At 38.9% G+C, this 26,068-nt stretch overlaps 1 protein-coding gene across 1 annotated transcript in view; it reads right to left on the reverse strand.

Annotated features, from left to right (window-relative positions):
* Positions 1-17,362: 17,362 nt before the first annotated feature.
* The window catches only part of HAS2 (hyaluronan synthase 2), a 33,110-nt gene continuing 24,404 nt past the window's right edge, over positions 17,363-26,068 (reverse strand). The window contains exons 3-4 of the mRNA XM_081497065.1: positions 20,929-21,030; positions 17,363-19,011 (exon numbers count right to left, since the gene is read on the reverse strand). Coding sequence (XP_081353191.1) covers positions 18,082-19,011; positions 20,929-21,030 — 1,032 coding nt within the window. The 3' untranslated portion in view covers positions 17,363-18,081. The remainder of the gene's footprint in view (positions 19,012-20,928; positions 21,031-26,068) is intronic.

Below are 26,068 nucleotides of genomic sequence, written 5' to 3' on the forward strand. Positions count from 1 at the left end.
GATATCCTGGAATATGAAGTCAAATGGGCCTTAGAAAGCATCACTACGAACAAAGCTAGTGGAGGTGATGGAATTCCAGTTGAGCTATTTCAAATCCTCAAAGGTGATGCTGTGAAAGTGCTGCACTCAATACGCCAGCCAATTTGGAAAACTCAGCAGTGGCCACAGGACTGGAAAAGGTCAGTTTTCATTCCAACCCCAAAGAAAGGCAATGCCAAAGAATGCTCAGACTACCCACAATTGCACTTATCTCACATGCTAGTAAAGTAATGCTCAAAATTCTCCAAGCCAGGCTTCAGCAATATGTGAACCATGAACTTCCAGATGTTCAAGCTGGTTTTAGAAAAGGCAGAGGAACCAGAGATCAAATGGCCAACATCCACTGGATCATCGAAAAAGCAAGAGAGTTCCAGAAAAACATCTATTTCTACTTTATTGACTATGCCAAAGCCTTTGACTGTGTGGATCACAATAAACTGTGGAAAATTCTGAAAGAGATGGGAATGCCAGACCATCTGACCTGTCTCTTGAGAAACCTGTATGCAGATCAGGAAGCAACAGTTAGAACTGGACATGGAACAACAGACTGGTTTCAAATAGGAAAAGGAGTACATCAAGGCTGTATATTGTCATCCTGCTTATTTAACTTATATGCAGAGTACATCATGAGAAACGCTGGGCTGGAAGAAACACAAGCTGGAATCAAGATTGCCGGGAGAAATATCAGTAACCTCACGTATGCAGATGACACCACCCTATGGCAGAAAGCAAAGAAAAACTAAAGAGCCTCTTGATGAAAGTGAAAGAGGAGAGTGAAAAAGTTGGCTTAAAGCTCAACGTTCAGAAAACTAAGATCATGGTATCTGGTCCCATCACTTCATAGGAAATAGATGGGGAAACAGTGGAAACAGTGTCAGACTTTATTTTGGGGGGCTCCAAAATCACTGCTGATGGTGATTGCAGCCATGAAATTAAAAGACACTTACTCCTTGGAAGGAAAGTTATGGCCAACCTAGATAGCATATTTAAAAGCAGAGACATTACTTTGCCAACAAAGGTCCGTCTAGTCAAGGCTATGGTTTTTCCAGTGATCATATAGGGATGTGAGAGTTGGACGGTGAAGAAAGTTGAGCTCCGAAGAATTGATGCTTTTGAACTGTGGTGTTGGAGAAGACTCTTGAGAGTCCCTTGGACTGCAAGAAGATCCAACCAGTCCATCCTAAAGGAGATCAGTCCTGGGTGTTCATTGGAAGGACTGATGCTGAAGCTGAAACTCCAATACTTTGGCCACCTCATGCAAAGAGTTGACTCGTTGGAAAAGACCCTAATGCTAGGAAGGATTGGGGGCAGGAGGAGAAGGGGACAACAGAGGATGAGATGGTTGGATGGCATCACCGACTCGATGGACATGGGTTTGGGTAAACTCCGGGAGTTGGTGATGGACAGGGAGGCCTGTTGTGCTGCGGTTCATGGGGTCGCAAAGAGTTGGACACAACTGAGCTACTCAACTGAACTGAACTGTGTTTTGGTAGTAAGGATGTGAATGCGCATGTGTGTGTATGTGCACATGAACATGTTTTGACCTCTGGAACCAGACTGAATTGGAATATACACCTGGCTCTTCCTTTCAAAGGCTCAGTAACCTTGAACAAGCTATATAATAGTTGTCATCTAAATTATAGATGAAGCTACACTTTATAGATGTAATTATATTGACTTCATCTAATTATGAAACTGAAAGATAGAATGCGTTTCATTCAATTCCTGAAAGTAATTTTCAACAGTTAGAACTCAGGGATGTCAGCCTTCTGTGGATTACTACCGTGCTAGTAACCACCTAGTCAGCCTGACTCTTGCTCCCTTTAAGCTGTTGCTTGTAAGTCGTGTGTTAAGTCGGCTTCAGTCGTGTCCGACTCTTTGCGACCCTATGGACTGTAGCTTGCCAGGCTCCTCTGTCTATGAGGAATTCTCTAGGCAAGAATACTGGAGTGGGTTGCCATTCCTTTCTCCAAGGGATCTTCCCAACCCAGGAATCAAACCCATGTCTCCTATGTCTACCTGCATTGGCAAGTGGGTTCTTTACCACCAGTGCCACCTGGGAAGCTGTTTGCTAGTTAACAAGGGATAACTCTGACCTAGTAGAAAGAATAGCAGAATAGAGAAGAGGTGGATTCAAGCCTAAGTTCTGCCTCCTATTAGTTGTCCAACTTTAAACAAACCACCTGAGAGGTCTATGAATAAGCCATGTGTCCTTGGACAACTAATATCCCTAACATCAAATTTTAGGGTATAATTAACTTATTAATTTGTAGGAGACAGGAAGAATAAAATAAAAGCAGGCCCCAGCAAGGATCACAAAACGAATTTATAATTATTGATAAACTGGATGCTATAAGGCACGAGACTCTTGGAACAAGTCCAGAGGGAACAATTTATAGTCTTGAAAACAAAATATGATCCTGGGGTCGGAAAATCGACTCCAGACTGTTTCTCAACTGGCATCTCAGAGTTACATGTTTTACGTATCTGGTGGAAAATCTATAGATAAGAATATTAGCCTGAGTTACTGATTTGTTATCAATTACTGTTTCTTAGCTACTCAGTGGTTAATGATCACTTTGTTCTTTGACCCTTCATCTATAAAGTGTAGCTAATTATACTGACTTCATCTAATTATGAAACTGAAAGATAGAATGTGTTTCATTCAATTCCTGAAAGTAATTTTCAACAGTTAGAACTCAGGGATGTCAGCCTTCTATGGATTACTACCCTGCTAGTAACCACCTAGTCAGCCTGACTCTCGTTCCCTTTAAGCTGTTGCTTGTTAGTCGTGTGTTAAGTCGGCTTCAGTCATGTCCAACTCTTTGTGACCCTATGGACTGTAGCTTGCCAGGCTCCTCTGTCCATGGGGAATTCTCTAGAAAAATATAGTAAAAACTAAAGTAAGGAATGAGTGAATTTGCACACATTGGGATAAAAGGAAAAAGTTTAGAATTTAAGAGTTCTTTTCAACTCTATTCTGTAACATTTTAGATTGTATCTATAAATTGTTTGATAGGCATAACTATGTGTCTAGCCAATTCTATACAAATCCACATTTTAAGTCCTTCATCACTGGCATGTTTGAATGTGGGCTGACCCTTAAAATTTTGTTAAAATGACCTTTTAAATAAATCATCATCCTATCTAAAATCTCCAAAGGTACATTATCATATGCCTTAGAGCAAAGAGAAATCTGTAGGGGAAACAAACAAAAACAAACAAACAACAACAACTTTGAAATCTATAAAGGGCATTGAAGTAGCTCTGCCTCTTTTCAGTTGCTTCCTTTCTTCAATCAACCTCTTGGCTTCACTCTAAGGCTAAACTGAAAGTCAACATGGAGTGACGCCTCCAGTTTGGGGAAGCCCTCCTTGGCCAATCAAGACTTCCAGATCGATTGCATCACGCCTCCTCTCTGGGTGCGATGTCAAAGGCCATCCTGGTCCAGCCAAGTGGATTAGAGGAGTGGAGCCTTTTGGGGCAGCTGAATGGGAGACAGCCAGCAGCAAAGGTCTTCAAGGATGGGCAATTTATTGGGCAAGGAGAGGTCAAAGGGCTCCTATGTGCACTTTGTGGGAGCAGGGCTGTAGCAGCTCACAATGGGTGAGTCCAAGTACACTGAAAGTTGTGCAATAGGACCCAGGTCTTGTAAACCCTCCACCCCAGGCACCGAGTCCAGCTCCCTAGGCCCTCTTTCCAGCCTTAATCATACTATCAGAACCATATCCTCTTCATGGTGCTTTGATGGCCAAAGGAAAATTTTCTCTGGCCTCCCTATCCTTGCCCTTCACATAGATCCCACTTTTGGACCTGCCCTCTTGTGCACACCAACCTATTTCTGAGCCCTTGCTCACGCTAGACGGGAGGGAACCAGCAGAAAAACTCCACTCAGGATGTTGATTCAGTTCATTGCAACCCTGACTCTGGCTCATCTACTATAGCAGGGAAGGAAAGCTGTGACTCTGGGATGAAATGAAGAGGAACCATAGCTACACTCTAACTTTCTGTGGTCAGTGTAGTCTTCTGTTAATCTATATTATTTAAATATAATAACACATTGTAGCGTCTTGTGATGGATCCATCTTATATTGAGCAACAGGAGTTGAAGCTTTAAAGAGTGGTCTTTTAGAGCTTCATTCAACAACAAATTTGTCCATCTGTTTGGTGAGAACTTATCACCACTTGCAGGTTTCTTGGCAACTGAACTATTTTTACCTACAGAGAACTAAAGAGGAGCTGGAGGATATTTAAAACAACAAATTCCCAACTGTTAGGAATTATGAGCCCGTGTCCTTGTGTAATATCTTCCTGGACAGCTGGCTCTGGCCTAACCACCCTGGAGCCCTGCTTTCAACCAACCAGACACTTTCTGAAGCCTGCTGTGCATGGTGTGTGGAAGCCGTCAGACATCCCAGGCCTTGTACTGATTATAAAAGATGCTCTTTATATGTTTGTCAGTGAGAGATGGCACAAAGAGACAGGGATGCGTCTAATCCTGGGGACTCTCTGCAGTTTATCCAATTATTTTTCACGTACAATTATTGATTACCGCCAATGTGCATTGCACATGGACCTGAATTAAACTCTGGCTCAGAGATTCTCTGCTTGCCATACTCAGAAGGTTTCCTAACCTCTTTAATGCTTCGGTATCTTCACTGATAAAGTTGTAAAATGATCCCCATCCAGCAAATGTGTTGGGGAAATCACCTGATACAGGGCCTGAGTATGAATTAAATTTGAAGAAAGAAGGTAGAGAAGTCATTGTTTGATTCCGTTTTTCTCTGTCCCTTTTCTTTCACCATCAACCCAACGATTGTGAGGTCCTAGCTTGGGTTTATTTTTCAAGAAGTGGGAGCTTTTTTCCATTTCCATCAGATCAAGATGATGAGGAACTCCATGGTCCTAGATACCTGTGCTCAAGAAGCTGACCTGTGCTTGGGAAAGACAGCTGTATATTTTCTCAAACTGCAACATTATCACCATCATCACATTCTTATAACCACCATATTGTCATCATCCTCATCAAAAATTATAGCTAGCACTTAGGAGGGCTTCTCTGGTGGCTCAGATGGTATAGAGTCTGCTTGCAGTACAGGAGTCTGGGGTTCAGTCCCTGGGTCAGGAAGATGCCCTGGAGAAGGGAATGGCTACCCACTCCAGTATGGTCCAGGCCCTATCCTTACTTGTTTATATAAAGCTCATTCACACATCACTATACCCCTTTCAGTTAGGTACTATTCATTTCTATCAAAGTTGGAAAAGCAATACAGCATAGTAATTGGGCAGTTAAGTCACTAGAGCGAAATGTGCTATGTATAATCCTTGTCCACTGAATGCTAACCCAGGACATGTAATTAATCTCTCTGTGCTCTATTATTCTTAATATAATTATTATGCTCAATAAAACAGTGATTGGTATGATAAGAGTACCTGATTTGTAAGAATATTTAAAAGATTCAGTTCAGTTCAGTCACTCAGTCGTGTCTGACTCTTTGCTACCCTGTGAACCACAGCACGCCAGGACTTACATCAGTTGAAAGCATATTTCAGAGAGTAAGAATTACACCTATGTTCACTATTTTTTTATCTCTATATTTTAGATGGAGAAACAGACTTGGGGTTTAACTGACTAGAATAAGCTTATGCAGTTTTTAAACACCATGCACTGAGATTTGGCCATAGGCAATATGATTCTGTAGCTTCTGTTTAAAACTTTACACTCTGTATCTAAATAGAGTTTAATCACTAAACCCGTCAACCACCAGAGAACCAACACCATGATGTCTAAACCTGAGGGCCTGGGACTGGCACAGATGACAGGGCCTCATGTATCCCCACAGGCTGGAGTGGAATTAAAATACAACTTGGCTTGGAGATTTCCATGATTCTTTCTAAATAGGGTAGAGACACACTGATTTACATGCCTGTGTATGTGCTCAGTCACTAAACTGTGTCTGACTCTTTGAGATCCCATGGACTATAGCCTGCCAGGCCCCTCTGTCCCTGGGATTTCCCAGGTAAGAATGCTGGCGTGGGTTGCCATTTCCTACTTCAGGACATCTTCTCAACCCAGGGATCAAACCCATGTCTCTTGCATTGCAGGCAGATTCTTTCACCACAGGGCCATCTGGGAAGACCCAGAGACACACTAATTTTTTTTTCATGACTTTTTTCTTACATTTATTGTGCACTTTCTTTTCCTTTTTTTTTTTAATGAAACAAAGATGAATATTTTTAATGATAAAAGGTACAATTCACAAAGAAGATAGACATCATAAACCATTAGACACCTTAACAATAAAGAAACAAAGATACATAAAGCAAAAATCAGAAGAAATATAAGGAAAAAATATATATAATCATAGTGAGACATAATGGAGAAGGCAATGGCACCCCACTCCAGTACTCTTGCCTGGAAAATCCCATGGACGGAGGAGCCTGGTGGGCTTCAGTCCATGGGGTCGCGAAGAGTCGGAGACGACTGAGCGACTTCATTTCACTTTTCATTTTCATGCACTGGAGAAGGAAATGGCAACCCACTCCAGTGTTCTTGCCTGGAGAATCCCAGGGATGGCGGAGCCTGGTGGCTTCCGTCTCTGGGATTGCACAGAGTCGGACACGACGGAAGCGACTTAGCAGCAACAGCAGCAGTGAGACATATTAACAATTCCCTGAGAATATTTTATCAAGTACAGAAAAAATAAGAATAGGAGAGTCTAGAATAATGTCTTCAATAATTTAAATATAATAGATTTATATTTAATTAATTTATATTAATCATATCCTACACAAATATATTTAAAATTTTGTATCTCAAACATTGTTATTAGATGTCCATAGGATTAGAAAAACTGGCAAAAAGATTAACATTACTTAATTTCAAAAAGTAGAATTCTTTTTTGTGTAAGACTCACTAATTTAAAACCCTTCAAATCCTGGAGATTGAATTGCAGAAAAGGTCAAGAGCAGGGATAAAGGAATCTCTCATTTGCCTTTTGAAGCCTGAGCTCAGATGGAGAGTGAAGGGGCAGATAGAAATCCCTCCTTGCCTTCCCTGTTCTCTTCAGAGATGAAGCCTCAGAACAGCCTGTTCTGAGTGTGGCTAGAGAGCAGGGGTTGGACATCCAGAAAGGCTTAAGTTATTCAACTGAACGTGGAGTCCATTCTCTCTGTTGGCGATAGCTGAAGGTCTGGCTGCCCTGCCTGAGTAATTAGTCTGGATCTTGAAATCAACAGCGTTGTCAAGCAGTGATTCATATAATCCCAACCTAGGCACTCACCTGGCAACTCTTTCTCAAATGCATTTAAAAATGGCTGTGACTGAAGTTTAACAGAGAAGTGTGACTATGAATTAAGTTACTGATTCCATATTTTAAAAGAACAAACACACTTTTTCCCTCTGTTATTTTTTATTATGTCCTTGAGCCAAATTTTTCTGGACTTCGAGTATTACTTTTTTTTTTCCCTTTTTCTTTGCTCAAATCTAGCACCCAAGTATAGCATGGGAGAGTTGATTCAGAAGCATTCTCCAAGTCGTCTACTTGGGGGGTCCAGCCAGCCCTAAATGAAAACCATCATGGCAAGTGCTGGGGGGGAGACTAAAGTTGGAACACATGCTTTGTAATGGGGGCAAGTTGCCAGGGACTTTCCTCTTTGCTACAAAGATCTTAGGGTAATCAATTAGGTGTTCCAGAATGTTCCCTGCTGAGTCTCTAGAAATCTCTGTACACAGCATATGGCTCCTTGACTTATTTTTTAATTTAGGACCTTTTTTTTTTTTTCAAAAATGAAAGCAGAGACTTGGGCATCTTTAAGAAACCGCTTCAGCTAAGTGGTAACCTTGGAATACATGAAAGTCCGGTCTGCAGAAATTAAATAAAGTAGCATCACTCCCTCCCTCAGACCACCTCTCAGTGTTTCATTGACTCCTTCCACAGCTCCTAGGGAGCCAGACTGGCTATGGCTCTTTGCTTAGAGCATGGTCTTGTGTTGAGTTTTGTACACCGCTTCACGAGTTCTGACCCTGATATATGTCTCATCTTCAGGGTGTCTAAGCCGTGACTCGGGATCCAAAAGACCCCAGTATACTTTCACTTGATGAATCTCATGTCTGAATAAAGGATTTCAGTCTGTTACTTCATTCATTTGACCTTTTTAGTCCCAAGTTGTCCATAAAATTAATAAAGAACCATAATTGTAAAATAACCTTTGCAAGTTCCTTTCCCCATCGAAGAGCTAAATGCAACACACAAACACTTCAGTACAAAAAAAAAAAAACTGTGGAAATCTAAGATAAATGGATTGTATCAATGTCCATTTCCTTATTGGGATAGTATACTATGATTTTGTAAGTTGCTACCACTGGGGCCTGAGGATTACTGGGTAAAATGGGTAAGATCTCTCTTTAGTCTTTCTTCTTTTTCCTTTTTTAATTGAGTAAAAAAAAACTAGCTAATAAAGTTTTTTTCTTTACAGTTTTATTGAGATTTATTAGACACACAGCACTACATAAGCTTAAGGTGTACAGCATAACAAATTACATACATCATGCAATAATTAACACTTTAAGTTTAGTGAACATCCATCATTTCATACAGATATAAAAGGAAATGAAAAAAATTTTTTCCTTGTGAAGGGAACTCTTAAGATTCACTCTTAACAATTTTCATCTATGACAAACAGCAGTGTTAATGACATTAACCATGTTTTGCATAACATTCCCTTGTACTTATTTATCTTATAACTGGAAGTTTATACCTTTTGACCACCTCCATCCAATTCTTTCTCTGCCTACTCCCCACTTCTGGTAACCACAAATACAGTCTCTTTTTTATGAGTTCTTGTTAATTTTTTGAAGTGTAATTGACCTACAACACTATGTTAATTCTTGGTTCACAAAATGGTGATCTGATATTTCTATACATTATAAAATGATCACCATGGTTAGTCTAATTAGAATCTGTTATCATACAAAGATATTATTTTATTATCTACTGTGTTCCCCATGCTATACATCTCATCCCCATGACTCATTTATTTTATAACTGTCTGTCTGGACCTTTTAATCTCCCTCACCTATTTAACTTGCCCCTCAACTCCTATTCTCTGGCAACCACCTGTTTATTGCTTGTAACTATGACTCTGTTTCTGTTTTGTTATGTTTGTTTGTTGGTTTTAGTTTCCATGTGTAAGTGAAATCATGGTATTTTTCTGGCTCTGTCTGATTTATTTAGATTAGCATAATACTCTCCAGGTCACTCCACATTGTCACAAATGGCATCATTTCATTCTTTATTATGGCTGAGTAATATTCCATTACTATAAAGAATGAAATAGAATAAAATAAAGAATGAAATAAGGATTAGTGGTTATGGAATACCATATACTCTTTCTTTACCCATTCATCTATCAACGAGGACTTGGGTTTCTTCCATTTTTTGACTGCTGTAAATAATGCTGTGTTGAACATAGGAGTGACTATATCTTTATAAATTATTGTTTTTGTTTTCCTTGGGAAAATGTTCAGAAGTGGAATTGCTGGATTGTATGATAGTTCTATTGTTAATTTTTTTAGGAAACCCCATATGGTTTTCCATGGTGGCTGGACCAATTTACATTCCCATCAATAGTGACAAGGGTTCCCTTTTCTTCACATCCTCATAAACACTTTTTTTTGTTGTTGTTTTCCTTTTGCTAATAGCCATTCTGACAGGTGTGAGGTGATATCTTATTGTGGTTTTGATTTCTATTTCCCTGGTGATTAGTGATGTTGGGAATCTTTTCAGGATCTATTGACCATCTGTATATCTTCTTTGGAAAAATGTCTATTCAGGTCTTCTGCCCATTTTTAATTCTTTGACATTGAGTTCTGTGTTCTTTGTATATTTTGGAATTGACCCCTTATCAGATATTTTGTTTGCAAATATATACTTCCATTGAGTAGGCAGCCTTTTAATTTTGCTAATAGTTTACTTCACTGTACAAAGTTTTTTAGTTTGATGCAGTTCCATTTATTTATTTTTGTTTTTGATTCCCTAGCCTGAATAGCCAAAATAAATGACTGATGTCAAAAATAATACTGCCTGTGTTTTTTCTAGTAGTTTTATTGTTTCAGATCTTTTACCTTGAAGTCTTTAATCCATTTTGAGTTTTTAGTGTGAGAAAGTGTATATAGCGTGAGAAAGTAACCCACTGTGATTCTTTTGCATGTAGCTATATGGTTTCTCCAAAACCATTTATTGGTGATATTGTCTTTCCTCCATTGTTTATTCTTGCCTCCTTTGTCATAGATTGATTGATCATGTAAGTGTGGGCTCATTTCTGGGCTCTCTATTGTGTTCTATTGCTGTGTGTCTTTTTTACACCAGTTTTGACTTAACTTTATAGTATAGTTTGAAATCAGGGAGTATGATGCCTACAGCTTTGTTCTTTCTCCAAATTGTTTCAGCTATTTGGGGTCTTTTGTGTTTCCATACAAATTTTAGAATTATTTATTCTAGTTCTGTGAAAAGCATCATTAGTATTTTGATAGAGGTTGTATTGAATCTGTAGATTTCCTTAGGTGGTATGGTCATTTTAACAACATTAAATCCCCTCAGTTTCAGTTTGTATGTGTCTTCACGTCTGAAGTAGATCTCTTGATGGAAGCACTTAGTCCCTTTACATGTAAAGTAATTGATAGGAATCTACTTATTGCCATTTTCTTAATCACTTGGAGGTTGTTTTTGTATTATTTTTTGTTCCTTTCTTCTTGTTTTGCACTCCTCCCTTATGACTGATGATTATCCTTAGTGAATTATTTGGATTTCTTCTGTGTGTATGTATTATATCATTCTAGACTTTTGTGTTGTGATTACCATGGGATTTATATGCATGTACCTGGTCTTCCCAGGTGGCGCTAGTGGTAAAGAATCTGCCTGCCAAAGCAAGAGATGCAAGAGATGAGGGTTCAATCCCTGAGTCAGAAAGATCCCCTGGAATACGAAATGGCAGCCCACTCCATTATTCTTGCTTGGGAAATCCCATGGACAGAGGAGTCTGTGGGCTACAGTCCACAGGATTGGACAAGACTGAGTGACTAAGAACAAACACACACATACCTGCTGGTACAGTATTTGAAATTCATCAGGACTTTGGGAGTTCTGGGGCTGGTGAGGTTCACTAATGGGTGAGGCTGGATACCAGCATGGCTGGCTTCAGTGTCCAGGGGGTCACAGGGCTGATGCAGGCTCTCTGGTGAGTCAGTATGGCCCCATGATATCTAGCTATAGGGTCTAGGGTATCTCAGAGCTGGCACTAGTGCACTGTGGCTAAGTTAAGTCCCCAGTGCTAACTGGCTAGAGGGAGGACTCCAAAATGGCACCAGCTAGCGGCAGTGTACTCAGGGCAGAACAGGCTCCCCAAATGGCTGCCACCTCCCAGGAAAGTTCCGGTTGCCTCCTGCCTCTCTGGGAGGTTCTCTAAGTTCAGCAGATGAGTCTGACCCAGGCTCCATTCAAACGACTGCTTCTGTGCTAGGTCTCAGAACTTGGGAGCTTTTATTGATGCCCTTTAAGAGCAGAGTCTCTGATTCCTACAACCTTCTGATTCCCTTGTACTCAAGTCCCACCTGCTTGCAAAACCAGAAGTTCTGGAAGCTCATATTCCAGTGCAGGACCTTGGGGCTATGGAGCCCACTGTGGGGCTTGGGCCTCTCTCTCCATGGGGATAACCTCTGCAATTGTAATTATCCTCACACCTGAAGGTCACTAACCCAGGGATGTGGATATGAACTATACTGTGTCTCCACCCTTCTTACCTGTATCATTATGGTTCCTTCTTTAGCATATCTTTAGTTTTGGGAAACATTTTCATCTAGTCTTCAGGTCATTCTCAATGATAGTTGCTCTGTAAATTGTTGTGATTTTGGTGTGTCTTGGGAGAAAGTGGGCTCAGGGTCTTCTTACTCTGCCATCTTGGCCACTCCTCTCTGTATTATTTCTAACAATGTTGTTGAATCTACAATTATCTTAACATGAAAAGTTTAATTTAAAAAAAAAGTTGACTCCAAAAAGAAATGTTTTGTGGTTGACATGTGGAGATCACGCTAGTCCAGTTCTTGTTGCCTCTACCCAGCTGTGCTGTGCTCAACCCTCTTGACTCTAGCGTCTTTGCAACCCCATAGACTGTAGCCTGCCAGATTCCTCTGAATTTAGGTCTGTGTGTTAGTCACTCAGTCATGTCCAACTCTTTGTGACCCCATGGACTGTAGCCCACCAGGCTCTCTGTCTATGGAATGCTCCAGGCAAGAATACTGGAGCGGGCTGCCATTTCCTTCTCCAGGGGATCTTCCCAACCCAGGGATTGAATTTGTGTCTCCTGTGTCTCCTGCATTGTCAGGTGGATTCTTTACCACTAGCGCCACCTGGGAAGCCTTATTGACTCTAGTATCAACAACTCTTTAGAAAAAGGATTTATCTTATCTGAGAAAGGATTATCTTGACTTTTTCCTTAAGTAAGAGGAATTGGAATTGATTAAGCTGTCTTGCTCCATGGAGGATTCTCCTGCTGTATAATAAGAGAACATGCACAGATTTTCTATGTTGCACTTATGAGTTACCTTTGCCCATGCCTACTTAGCTTGGTAGAGAGGATTCTTGGATTTGTATTTTCAGAAAACCTGAATTTAAGTCTAGGCCATGGCACCAAATTTACTTTGCTTCTCCTTTCAGATCCGGAGTCCACAACATCCTTAGTTTACTCTTCTGAAATACTAGATGTGAACATAAAGAATGACAATGACTAGACAATCTCTCTAACTTCAACTTCATCAGGTTGTGACTCTGGACTTCCAATCTTAGTACCAATGTTCTTTATAGGCACAAATAACCCTCCACATTTGGGCTTCGAAGAAAACAGCTGGAGGCACCACGCTTACTCTTATGTAATAAAGCATATTTTTACAGAGCAAGTCTTGGGACAACCACTTACTCAAGTTTCATTCAAGAAAAGCCAAGAGTTTAAGTGACAGACCTCCAGCAGACCCTGAAATTTTATCCCAAGTTTTGGTAATAAATTGCAATATTTTATCACAGGTTGGTTAGAGCTAGGCTTACTGCCTTTTGGAGTGATCAGCATTATTCTACAACCGCTTCAGGAAAAAAAAGTAGAAAAAATTATGAGTGAGAAGCAATGTAGGGAAAAATGAAAGGACCTTGTACTTAGGAACTCTTAATTGTTAGAGAAGTCTTAAATCTAAAGATCCATTGTAGGGACTTCCCTGGTGGTCTAGTGGCTGAGACCCTGTGCTCCCAGTGCAGAGGGGCCTGAGTTCAATCCCTGGTTGGGGGACTAGACCCCTCACACCACAGCTAAGACCCAGCACAGCCAAATATTTATACACACATATATATATATACACACACGTATATATATATTTAAGTGATCCATTGTGGGTAATCTGGCAAGCAGAAGGTCTTCTGATAAACAGGAAAATTCTGATGGAGAATAGGGAGAAGAAGAATATTAAGAAAAATGTTCTTCCAGTTGAGACACTGACTTCAACGTTTATCAGAATAATTTTTACCAAAACAGACAGAAGCACAAAGTACATGAGAATCACTGTGGCTGTTGTTGAAATGTACAGATTCCTAGGGTTTCCCAGGCGACTCAGATGGTGAAGAATCTGCCTACAATGCAGGAGACCCAGGTTTGATCCCTGGATTGGGAAGATCCCCTGGAGAAAGGCATGGCAACCCACTCCAGTATTCTTACCTGGAGAATTCCATGGACAGAGGAGCCTGGCAGGCTAGAGTTCATAGGATCGCACAGAGCTGTACACAACTAACGCATTTTCACTTTCAGATTCTTAAGGTCCACCTAGGGTCTATTAGCTAAGAAGCTCTAACTACCTAGGAATCTGATTCTTAATGGGTACACTCTAGGAGAGGCAATTCCTATTTCTCTGCTTTAGGACAGAGGTACTTATGCTTCCAGCCACCAACAGTACTGGGGGCTTCCTAGGTGGTTCGGTGGCAAAGAATCTACAGGAGACATAGGAGAGGCCGGTTTGATCCCTGGGTTGGGAATATCCCCCAGAGGAGGAAAAGGCAACCCACTCCAGTATTCTTGCCTGGAAAAATCCAATGGACAGAGGAGCTTGGCAGGCTATAGTCCATAGGGTTGCCAAGAGTCGGACATGACTGGACACAGACCAATTAGTACTGACTGTTGTTAAATGAGAGTTGAGTTACTCTCCTGGAATTTCCAATTGCTGAAGTGAGCTTCCTTGCCCACAGCTGAGTCTTTTCTCCTCTCACCCCAGAACATCTTTCACCCAATTAGTGATTAATATGAGGGGAGAAGGGGTATTAACAACCATGATGCCCTTCTCTAAATTTAGGAAAACTCTGGAGGGCCATTCCATTTCTAGAAACTTTGATGGATAGGCTGGAGCCTTGGTTGCCACTGCATCTTAAATAACTTTTTCTCTGTACACTCCTGTTTCTCACACTATCTTCTGTTTTTGTGTTTTTTTTTTTAATCTCAAAAAGCAGACTCAATACAAAACGTGGTCCACTGGAGAAGGCAATGGCAAACCACTTCAGTATTCTTGCCTTGAGAGCCCCATGAACAGATGAACAGTATGAAAAGGCAAAAAGACTCAATAACCATCTGGGAAATAAAAACATTAATTTCAAAGAATTTATGCTGAGGAACTAGATGGAAAACACTGTAAATAGATACTGCTCTGGGTAAGTGCTTAGTCGCTCAGTCGTGTCCAACTCTGTGCGACCCCATGGACTGTAGCCCGCCAGACTCCTCTGTCCATGGGATTTTCCAAGCAAGAATATTGGAGTGGGTTGCCATTTCCTCCTCCAGGGGATCTTCCTGACCCAGGGATTGAACCTATATCTCTTGTCTCCTGCATCAGCAGGCAGGTTCTTTAGCACTAGCGCAACCTGCGAAGCCCATAAATGTTATTGGAACACACCAATTTGTTTACGTATGGCCTATGGATGCTTTTGTGCTACAATAGCAGGGTTAAGAAGTCACATGACAGACCATATGGCCAGGAAAGTCTGCCTTGTATACTATCTAGCTCTTTACATTAAAAGATTGCCAACCTCTAGTATAGCACCAAGTGACATTTATCAGCAAATTACTGGGACTAGAACCATCACTATTTTGGTGTTCAGAGTGGCAGGAATGTTCACTGGCTATAGTGTTTTGTTCTTTTATGTAACTGTGTGAAGGTAATGAAGGATTCTTAGGAAACAAATAATAAAAAGAATTGGGAAATAAGATGAATATGAGGGATAAGTGGTAAAATGAATTAATTACTATTAAAGGTCCTCAAACCAGGAAATGTTATTAGATGCCCCAACCCACTTTTTGAAAAAAGCAACATTTATTGTCCTTTTCTGATCATAAAAGCAATACATAATTAAGGTACTTGGAAAATACAAAAAAATGTATACAGAATATAAATCGGTCATATTCCCACGAATAGAAGATAACCATGTTTTAACATTTTTGTTTTTACAAAATCAGGGTATTATCGTACAAAATGGTTGTATTTTTAAATGTAACATTTCTTCAACAGCCTCATATTCTCTAGGAACATTATGTTTAATGGGTAATTATAGTCCATTGTTTGGAAATGCCATAATTCATTTAATTATTACCCACATTATTAAATCTTAAATTAGGTTTAGATTTTGTTATTATTTGTAAATAATGCTATTACAAACTTGCCTATGACGTCTCTGAAATGTCTGGGTTTTTTTCCCACTATGATAGATGACTATAGTAAAACTTCTGTCTAAATTGGGGCAGTTTTCAGGGACAAGGCAGAAAAAGAAGATTCAAGAAAGACAAAGTTGTGTTAATTGGGACTGTTTCTCTCATTTTTCTAGATTCCCAACCATACCAACTCTAGAGATTTCTGCCTTCTGATTAATAACACTAAATGACCTCTATTGTTGACTAACAATGTTTATTTTTCTATATACCCCATTCTTAAATCCATACCCTTACAATCAAAATAAAACATTGTTTTGTTTGAATTCCCCCTTCCCTTAGAAAAAAAGGCAATAATCTTATCAAAAATATTTTATTTACAAAAAAATTCAATTATACTATACATCCTATACTGGAAATACATTGAATAATTGCTAAAATAAATACAGGCAATTAATTCAATCTTTTATAAGAATGAGAGAATCTGAATGTTATCAAGCTTAACTTAGAACATAAATAATTAAAAAGGCAAACTCAAGTTTTAGTCTCATTTAATTGCATGGTCTGTTTGTTTCCCACAATCTCTCCAATCAGTGAGAGTCTACGTTGTAGAAGTTATGTACCTTTTTGTACTCTGAAGGTAGAATGTGCAGTTTTTTCTTAGGCAGGATGGGTGGACTATAGATGTCTGAATTAAAAGGAAGCAGAAAGTTAGGAAGAACATGGTCGAATACTTTTACACATTTCTGCTTCATCACAACGCTTTTCATGCAACTCTCCATGTGTTTTTTTTTTAACATGGGTCTACACAGCACCAGCTACAAGATAAGATGGGTCATGCCAAAAGTCAAACTGGATAACTGAGGCCCCAGAGTAGCTAAATTAACTGGGCTGAGGGTATCTGATCCCTCAATTTTTTAATGTGTCAATTATTCTTGATACAAGTATTAAATCTTGATATCGTGTCTACTCTGTAGACACATTTATATAGGCCAAGAACAGAAGATATGAAGCAATTATCTGTATAATTCAGAAAATATCTTCCCTAGAAAGCTAAAGAGGACACCTGGAGCTTGATTCTGCTGGTTTTTCATTTATATGCTTTATCCTTATACTTTATCCCATTCACCCATATAAACCTCATACTGACATGCAAAGTAAACTAACAAGCTGGAAAAAAAAAAGGGGAGGTAAAGTGTGTTCCACATATAGACAGAATCCAGTGAATACAGGTCACAGAACAAAAGATGAACTGAATTGTACTTGTCCAAATTATACAGATAATTTTTCCCACATTCCTCTTTACTTAGCCTGGGAAAATACTGTGAGAATGTCCAAAGACTATCTTTGATACCCAGATTTTGTCCACTGCTGGATGCCTAGTATTTTCTTTGAAGAACTAACATTCCCTTTTTCAATCTTTTGAAAAAATTGCACTTTCCTACCCCTTTGGCCTTGAATTTCAATGACTTCTTTGTACAGATAAGTATGAATATGAATAAGTATGAAGTGTGACAGGTGTATTGGCCTTTTCTAAAAGAAATTTTTTAAAAAGTTAAAACATTGAAAGTTCACTTTTTCACAGAAATAAACTATTCAATTTTAAAGGTAGAGAGAGAGAGAAATATTTTATTCTTTCTATCATGAACAATGTCAACCAAGCTTCACATTTTGGGTAGAAATTTTTTTAAGTAGGAATTTTTTAAAAACCTATTTTATTAAAAAAAAAAAAAGGAAAAACAGGTGTATTTTGGCAGAGAAGTAAAATATAAAATATGCAAAATTTGTTTTAAAATTGGCATACAAAAATTTTAAAACACAGTACAATTATATAAAAATACAGCACAGCCAACGGCCTGTAAAATTTCCTTTGGCATTTCATTTGGTAGAATTAAACAGAAAAATCATTCTAAAAAAAAAAATTAGCTATCAACACAGTCCATAAGTTAGGTTGTATATGTTGAAAGAACTTTTCCTTGAGTTTCCAAAATCCTTTTCTTCCATGATAACCCACATAAAGCATGGCTAGTGAGGTATATAGGGCAAAACACTGTTAGGCGGATGTACAGTAAGGAAAAAGTGCATACACAAAGAATCTTCCCATTTTCATAGAAATATCAGGTTAAATCTGAGTTGTTCTTCTTGATGTATCATTTTCCTTTGGCAGAATTAAAAATAAACCCATACAAATGTCTTTGTTCAAGTCCCAGCAGCAGCGATATGTCCCCTTTGGTGGCGTTATCTGACGCCACAATACCGTACAGTCCCTAGAGGAGCTAAGGTTTTGTGTGTCTGCAACTGCAAACATCAAACGTAAGATCATACATCAAGCACCATGTCGTACTGTTGTCCCTTCTTCCGCCTGCCACATTTATTGATGAGAACCACGTACAGTGTCAAAAGCATGACCCAATAGCATGCATAGAGCAACGTTCCAACAATTAAAACTGTCTGTTTGGATTCTGAGAATGGCTTTTTAGATTCCTTATAAATGGTGAAAATCACACCACCCAGGAGTATTGTAAACCAAACGGATACAGGAATGAGTCCTATGAAATTAACAACAATGGTTTTCCTTCCAGATGTGCCCCACCCAGCTTTGTTTATTGTTGCAATTGCAAACATCTTGGCGGGAAGTAAACTTGACATGTATAACACTGAGTAGAGGGACATGAAGACCATGACAATGTTTCCTCTAAGGCAGCTGGCAAAAGATGACTTTATGAGACCCACTAACTGGACAGTTAACAAGAAGAGGAGGATGTTCCAAATTTTACCCCTGTAGAAGAGCTGGATTACCGTGGCAATGAGAAAGAAAGGGAAGAACCCAGTGATGACGGCTTCATAGGTCATCCACAAGTGATGTTTATGAAACCACATCGCGTTGTATAGCCACTCTCGGAAGTAGGACTTGCTCCAGCGGGTCTGCTGGTTTAACCATCTGAGATATTCTATAGGTGTTTCAGTAAGGCACTTGGATCGAGCTGTGTATTTCGTTGCATAGCCCAAACTCAGCACTCGGTTCGTTAGATGCCTGTCATCTCCAAAACTACATTGGCTGCCCATAAATTCTTGATTGTACCAGTCTTCCACAAATTCATGCAGTAAGGAGTTTCTGTACATTCCCAGAGGTCCACTAATGCACTGGACACATCCGAAATAAGACTGACAGGCCCTTTCTATGTTAAAAGCCATCCAGTATCTCACGCTGCTGAGGAAGGAGATCCAGGAATCATACTTGTTTAAAATCTGCAAGAAAAATAAAAGCAATTAAATAAAGGTAAGCCCCCTGATGCAAAGAACTGACTCATTGGAAAAGACCCTGATGCTAGGAAAGATTGAAGGTGGGAGGATAAGGGAACAACAGAGGAGGAGATGGTTGGATGGCATCACTGACTCGATGGACATGAGTTTGAGCAAGCTCCAGGAGTTGGTGATAGACAGGGAAACCTGGCATGTTGCAGTCCATGGAGTCTCAAAGAGTTGGAAACGACTGAGCGACTGAACCGAAGCCCCAGCTAAAAATACCAACAAAATTTGCACTATTATGAGGTTACTACCTAGAGTCATGTTTGATTTTTTATCCTTCTATTTTGACTTTCCTTTTTTTAACATGATTATCCTTTATTTTCTTCACATATTACTAGATTAACTTGATAAGTCGTGTGTATGTGTTAAGACTTGTCGGTAATAACTTTTTTCTACTTCATCACTCCCTGTACTCTTTTGTTATGTTTTCTTTCTCTTGTTGTAACATTGGGATTTTTTTAGGCTTCAGTTCTCAGCCCTTAAATTATTCTGTCACTTTCTCACCAACCAATATTTGAAGGTTTTTAAGTCCCATCTTCTTCTCTTTCTTACTCATCCAACCCTATTATTCTCCTTCCTCTCCAGTTTTAGCCATGCTAGTGATGAAAGGGTTTTCTCTGGCTTCACCTCAAAACTGGAATCTTGAAATAAGGCTCTACATAAAGGCTACTTAAATTATTAGCTTTGGGGGAGGGGAGCAATATTTCTTAATTCTCTCCTCTGTCTCAATATTTTCCATTTTCATCTGGATTTTATATGCTTCCTTTTTATCACCAGGGTATTTCTTTGTCCTTCCAGTGCATTTTCTTTGCCTTCACTAGTACCAAGCATATCAATATGGGTTATACAGCAACATAATACCTACATTTAAAGTCAAAATTCCATGTGCTTCTCACTTTTTCCCAAAATTTAATTGTACTTTTGCAAAGGATTCACTTTAATCTTCATATATTTTCACATATTGTTTTCTCATTCCATAAATTTTAATTACTTTCATTAATATTTCTTTCACTTATTGTTTCTCCATTGATGGCAAATAATGGGAAATAAATAATAACTGGAAAATCCACTTCTTTGACTTTCTCTCTAGTGCAAATTTGAATTGCAGTTTCTCTTTTATTTCTTAGTTCTCCAATTTGGATTTTTGACCAGTCATATATTGCTCAGCTTTTAAATATAGAGGTATATGGTATAGTAATAAAAACTGCGCACTGCCATACCTCCATTTCTTAATCCTTATACTAAATTCCAACATCATTTTACCAGAACATTAAGTTGTGGCTTAAGAAGATACAGCAGAAATTACACACTTACATTATTATATTTTATGTAATTTATCAGCTACTATGTACATGTGTTACAGTCCACAGCTAAGCAAAGGAGTCATAAATTATTTCAATTTAGACAGTAGAAGGGGAGAAGGCAATGGCACCCCACTCCAGTACTCTTGCCTGGAAAATCCCATGGACAGAAGAGCCTGGTAGGCTGCAGTCCGTGGGGTCGCAAAGAGTCAGACACGACTGAGCGACTTCATTTTCACTTTTCACTTTCATGCATTGGAGAAGGAAATGGACAACCCACTTCAGTGTTCTTGCCTGGAGAATCCCAGGGACAGCGGAGCCTGGTGGGTTGCCATCTATGGGGTCACACAGAGTCAGACACGACTGAAGTGACTTAGCAGCAGCAGCAGACAGTAGAAGAGGTAGTATAGTGAGTACAAGACACATTCTAATGTGTCTCAGTCTCCAGAAACAATACCTGGCACATAGTTTGGTGTATAATAAATATATATTCAAAGAATCAATGACTAAGGGTGCTACTAAAAGTGACCCATGGAAAATGTGAAGCCATACACACCTGGACATCTCCCCCGACACCTCCAACCATGGGATCTTCTTCTAAAACTTTTACCATCTCCACAGATGATGCTGGGTCAAGCATGGTGTCTGAATCACAAACCTGCAAAGAAAGTAAGAAATGAGTTAAAGAAAATAAGACAATGAGCGTGCTCCATGTAGTCAAAATTATGCCTTCAGCCTATTGTCACAAGGTCTCAATAAGCGAGTATCATGTGGATGCGAGTTTGTTATATGATGGCCAATACAAAGAACTTGCAAACTCAGTATTTAAGCTAATGACGTTGCTAAAAAGAACAAATGAAGTGATGACCTAGGCATGTCATGAAAGGTGGTCAGCTTTTCCTGGTTCGCCATGGATGTACTCAATTTTGGCAATCAAAGTCTCATATCCCTGGTAACACCCTAGGTTTCCAGGTCTTGGAAAACATCTTGAGTTGGTCACCATAAATGTCTCTCTCTTTTTTTAATTGCCTTAAATCAAGCTTTTAGATATCTTATTCCTCAGGTCTGAATGATGATGGGAAACTCCTATGGCAGTACTGAAAAAGAGGCGTTGTTCAACAGTAATTATTTTTCTCTATTTTAATATGGTAATTAAGACAGGAAAGCAGTTCTTCTAAGGTGGGTTGTATAATTCTGAAACAAGATGTCCATTTGACCTGGACTTAGCAGATGACATTCCATCAGAAAGGAAACTAGCTTGATGGTCAGATAACCTTTTTATTTTAAGAGTATTAAGTATTCATCTAGCTCTTTATGTACAAAAGTAGATGCAAATATCTTAAGCTTTTCTGTAAGTGCTAATTGTTATTCTGAAAATCAAACTTTATACAGGCCAAAAAAAAAAAAAATCAATTTTGAAAGCAAACCAATTGCAACCCCAAGAAAATTTTTAGAATTTGTCTATACCCAAGAATGGTTCACAGAAGATTCTACTGGAGGCCAAAGGTGCAGGGTTACAAAGAGTACTTTTCTTTCCAAGCTGATTTATGAACTTATTGAAAAATGAAACAGAAGAATAAAGGAGATATGAAGTCAAAACATTACCTGTATACTCATAAAGCTGATAAGGAAAATAGGGCTCATATCAATGCAGTAGCCAGTTTTATAATTATGTTCCCCAGAATTAGACTGATGTATCAATTCTGAACAGCATCTACACCTTCGAAGTAGCCCATTCCCAGAAGAAAGAAGGAGCTAGGCTACCCCTTATACCTTCCATACTCCAACCAGATTAAGTCACTTCTCTTAGGGAGCAATTAGGTATGTTATACCTGTGCATGGAGATTCTTCCACATGATCAAAGATAACCAGAAGTAGGGAAAGAGCTGTCACTTCTCTATTTCTAATTATATTAATAACGTCATATCTTTTTCTGGAGGACTCAGCCAGGCCCAAGAAGATATAAAGTGATCAAACTTGACACACCATGAACCAGTTTCATATCCCCACCCAAGCAATAAGACATGATTGGCAGAGACCGGAGTGTTAGCTGCAGTTCCATTGTTTTTCTATGTTGTCTGGCTACATTTATTAATTAATCAAGACTTAGTCTCTTTATTTATATCAAAAGCTAGTATTTTTACAGTTCTCTGAACTGATTTATAAAAATAGTAGGAATTTGATATACCAGTTGTGAATTAAAAAATATGAAAACAATTTTTTAGAAGCATAAACTCTGGAGTTTACTGGAGAAGGAAATGGCAACTCACTCCAGTATTCTTGCCTGGGAAATCCCATGGACAGAGGAGCCTGGCAGGCTACAGTTCATGGGGTCCAAAGGGTCAGATATGACTGAGCAACTGAGCAACACTTTTGAGTTCAAAGGGATATTCTATGTGTATATTGTAGGAGACCCTCACATATATAACTAGGACATCTCAAAATTTTTTTAAATGCATGTTGCTTAATTTTACTAATAGATTTTTCTGAAAAAATTAATGTATATTAATAACAAATAATGTTGGTGAAAACAGCAATTTAAATGTATTATTGAAACTGATAATTTAAGGAGTATATAGGGTATCCAAAATTACAGAAATGAAATCACCTCTCTAAACTCAATTAGTTATATGAATTTTAAAGTTAATTTCTGAATTTTTATATTACTATCCCTATTTAGAAACATGCCTTTTCTAAATAACTTCTTGCCCCTTTTGGGTGAGTGGGGGTGCATTCTATTTTGGTCCAGCATGGTCTGACTTATTTTAGAGGAGGAAAAAATAGGCAGCAGCTAGGTTATTAGTATTCCATTAAAAAAACAGAATTTTGCTAATACTTGGATTTGTACCCAAGCATCCAAAGCCTCAGAAACCTAAACGAATTCCTCCAATAGCAATGTTTTTCTGCTCTCTTGCCTTGTTTATCACTATTTTGTAAATATACGGTTATAAGCCTGGCAGGCCAGTCACTAGGGTAGTAAAAAGTGAAGGCAGAAGTTCAACCCAACTTTCATCCTCCCAGCATCCAGAGCTTATGGCCACACCCACCTCTATTGACTCAAGCTGGGAAAGGTAAAACCAGAAAGCTAAAATTAGACTAAAAACAACAGGAAGGGGGCAATCTAGAATTAATGTTTAGGTAACTCCTGCTTCTGAGCAGAAACAAGCCAAGGGAACTGCCTCTCTGAAATGCCCAAACTGGAACCAAACTTCTGAGGTTCTGCCTATTGGTCCCGCCCCTCCCAATTTCTAACAGCAAAGTGCCAGAAGTTCTCTGAGAGAGATTGTTCACATGGTGAATTTAACTGTCAGAAGGGAAAGCTCTCAGAAATCCCTTGGGAGGGGTTTGTTATAGTGGGATTAAAGAGTTCTTTATAGAAGTTCAATTTCTGGATGTTATTTGGTGATAGAATGCCAACTAGAAAACCACCATCTACGACAGTCTGTGAAAGCAAGTATGTTCATGGACATAATAGTATCGATTTGTTTGTGTGTAAAGGCTATAACTCTAGCCCTTCTTGAAACCAGTCTAGTAGAAACAGGATTTCTAGCTGTCTCTTCACCAATTAATAACAAGTGTATAATTTCACGAAGGTTGGCTGTTTAGCTCTGGGCTAGAAGCTGTGGGGAAAATACACCAGTTCATGAAGAGCTTAACTTCACACTGGGGAAAACCACAGGACATGATCTGCACGCAGGAAACTAAGAACAAATCCAACTGTCTTTCTGTCCACCCTGAATGTATCATTCTAATTTGTTTAAATTACATGATCGCCAGTCATAGTATTTCTCACTGGGAGATACAGAAACAAGGCAGTCACCAAATTTTGATTAAAATGAATGGAAAATGTGAAAAAGGAAGATGTTATGGGGCGGAACCAGCCACCTCAGTCATAACCACAGAATCATCAGTTAAAATGCAGAAAGAAGGCCATGGCTCCCCACCATCAGTGCTCAAGCCAAGAGTTAGTGCTGCCCTTTTCTACAGGAGTTGGCATACTAAGGTCTAAGAATCAAGTCAGCCTTGCCACCTGTTTTGGGATGGTCTATGAGACAAATGATTTTTATCTTTTTAAATAGTTGAAAAAATATAAAAAAATTTGTGACACATGGAAATTATATGAAATTCAAATTTCAGTGTCCATAGATAAAGATTTATTGGAACCCAGTCACACACATTTACTTTCATATTATCTATGAATACTTTCACACTAAAACAGCTAAGCTGAACAGTTGCAACACAGACCATATGGTGTGCAAAGCCTAAATTTACTATCAGGTGTTTTACAAGCAAACTTTATCAACCCTGGACCTCACATAATTGGTTGCAGGAGGAGTGTTCTCTGTCATAAACTTTTTTTTTTTAAGTTGAGATAAAATATGTCCTAAGCCACAATTTTAATTCTAGTAGATTTTTAAAAAAGATTTCCTCCATCTCCACGTGTTATAATTAGTAAGAGTAACTGCATAAAAAGTATAAAATATTAATAAACTAGATCTTCTTCTTTAGCCAAGATTTGCCTATTGTAAGAGCATATATCCTCAGAAACAACAAGCCTCAATTAAACAGTGAGTCCTATGTCTAACTCCTACAATTTTCAGTAAGTCATACTGGAGTAAGATACCAAATAGAAAAGTACCTTGTAATTTCAAAGGATCATAGGGAAGTATACCATTTATTGTTCATTGTTCAGAGACTAAGTCATGTCTGACTATGCAACTCCATGAGCTGCAGCACGCCAGGCTTCCCTGTCCTTCACTATCTCCCGGAATTTGCTCAAACTCATTTGTACAGGATAATAAACTTTAAGTTTTTATACTATAAGTAAACCTACACCTAAAAGAGCATGGCAATCTTTACCACAAATAGATAACTCGATAGAGAGAATCTCTAAAAGGAACATGAAAATTGATTACATATTAAGAATCTCTTATCACAGTGAACAAATTTAAATGTGTCTGGAATTATCTATAATAGTTATAGACTATCATTGTCTATTCATAACTTATCAGACTATAAATCCACTTCAGCTTGCCTCACTTATCATTAATCTACTTCACCACAGTTTAAATAAAACTCTCCTGTTACATCTTCTAACAAACGTCTTTCAAATTCTGACTCAGGTCTAAAATGCCAAGTTCCCCATGTTTCACCTTTTAAAAAAAACATATTTCCTTTCAGACTGACTGGTGGATTCTCCATATCTGCCTGCTCCAAACCACTTCAAAGGGCCCTGAGAGCTATGCAGCAAGAGGAAGTCTTAATTTTTTAGGCTTCCTTCAATGAGGAAACAAAGTTGAAAATAAATCCAGACCCCTACTGTTGCTACTGCCTTCATCCTCTGCCTGTTTATAAGGCTCAACCCTTTCTTAACCTTGACCTTTCATCTTAACCTGGATGCAGCAAGACTATTTATTGCTATTATGTTTGAAATTTACCTTTCGTCAGGATCCCACTACCCACTTGCCCTTAACCGCAAAGTGAATGGAAAGACCCTCCTACCCTGTTTCCCTCAGGCCATTGCCTGAAAGAAGTCAGCCAGAATTCTGAAATTCACCAATAGTTATTCACTAGCAAAAGCAAGACAGTGCTAGGCCCCTGAACTCATAACAGTACAACAGCAGAGTAAACACACTACTGTAAAGAAAGTATCAAGCAAAACCTTGGAATCAGACAGATTGGAGTCCCAATCCACC

This window comes from Giraffa tippelskirchi, chromosome 6 (assembly GCF_054371585.1).
Source record: "Giraffa tippelskirchi isolate mGirTip1 chromosome 6, T2T-mGirTip1v1.2.pri, whole genome shotgun sequence".
NCBI lineage: Eukaryota > Metazoa > Chordata > Mammalia > Artiodactyla > Giraffidae > Giraffa > Giraffa tippelskirchi.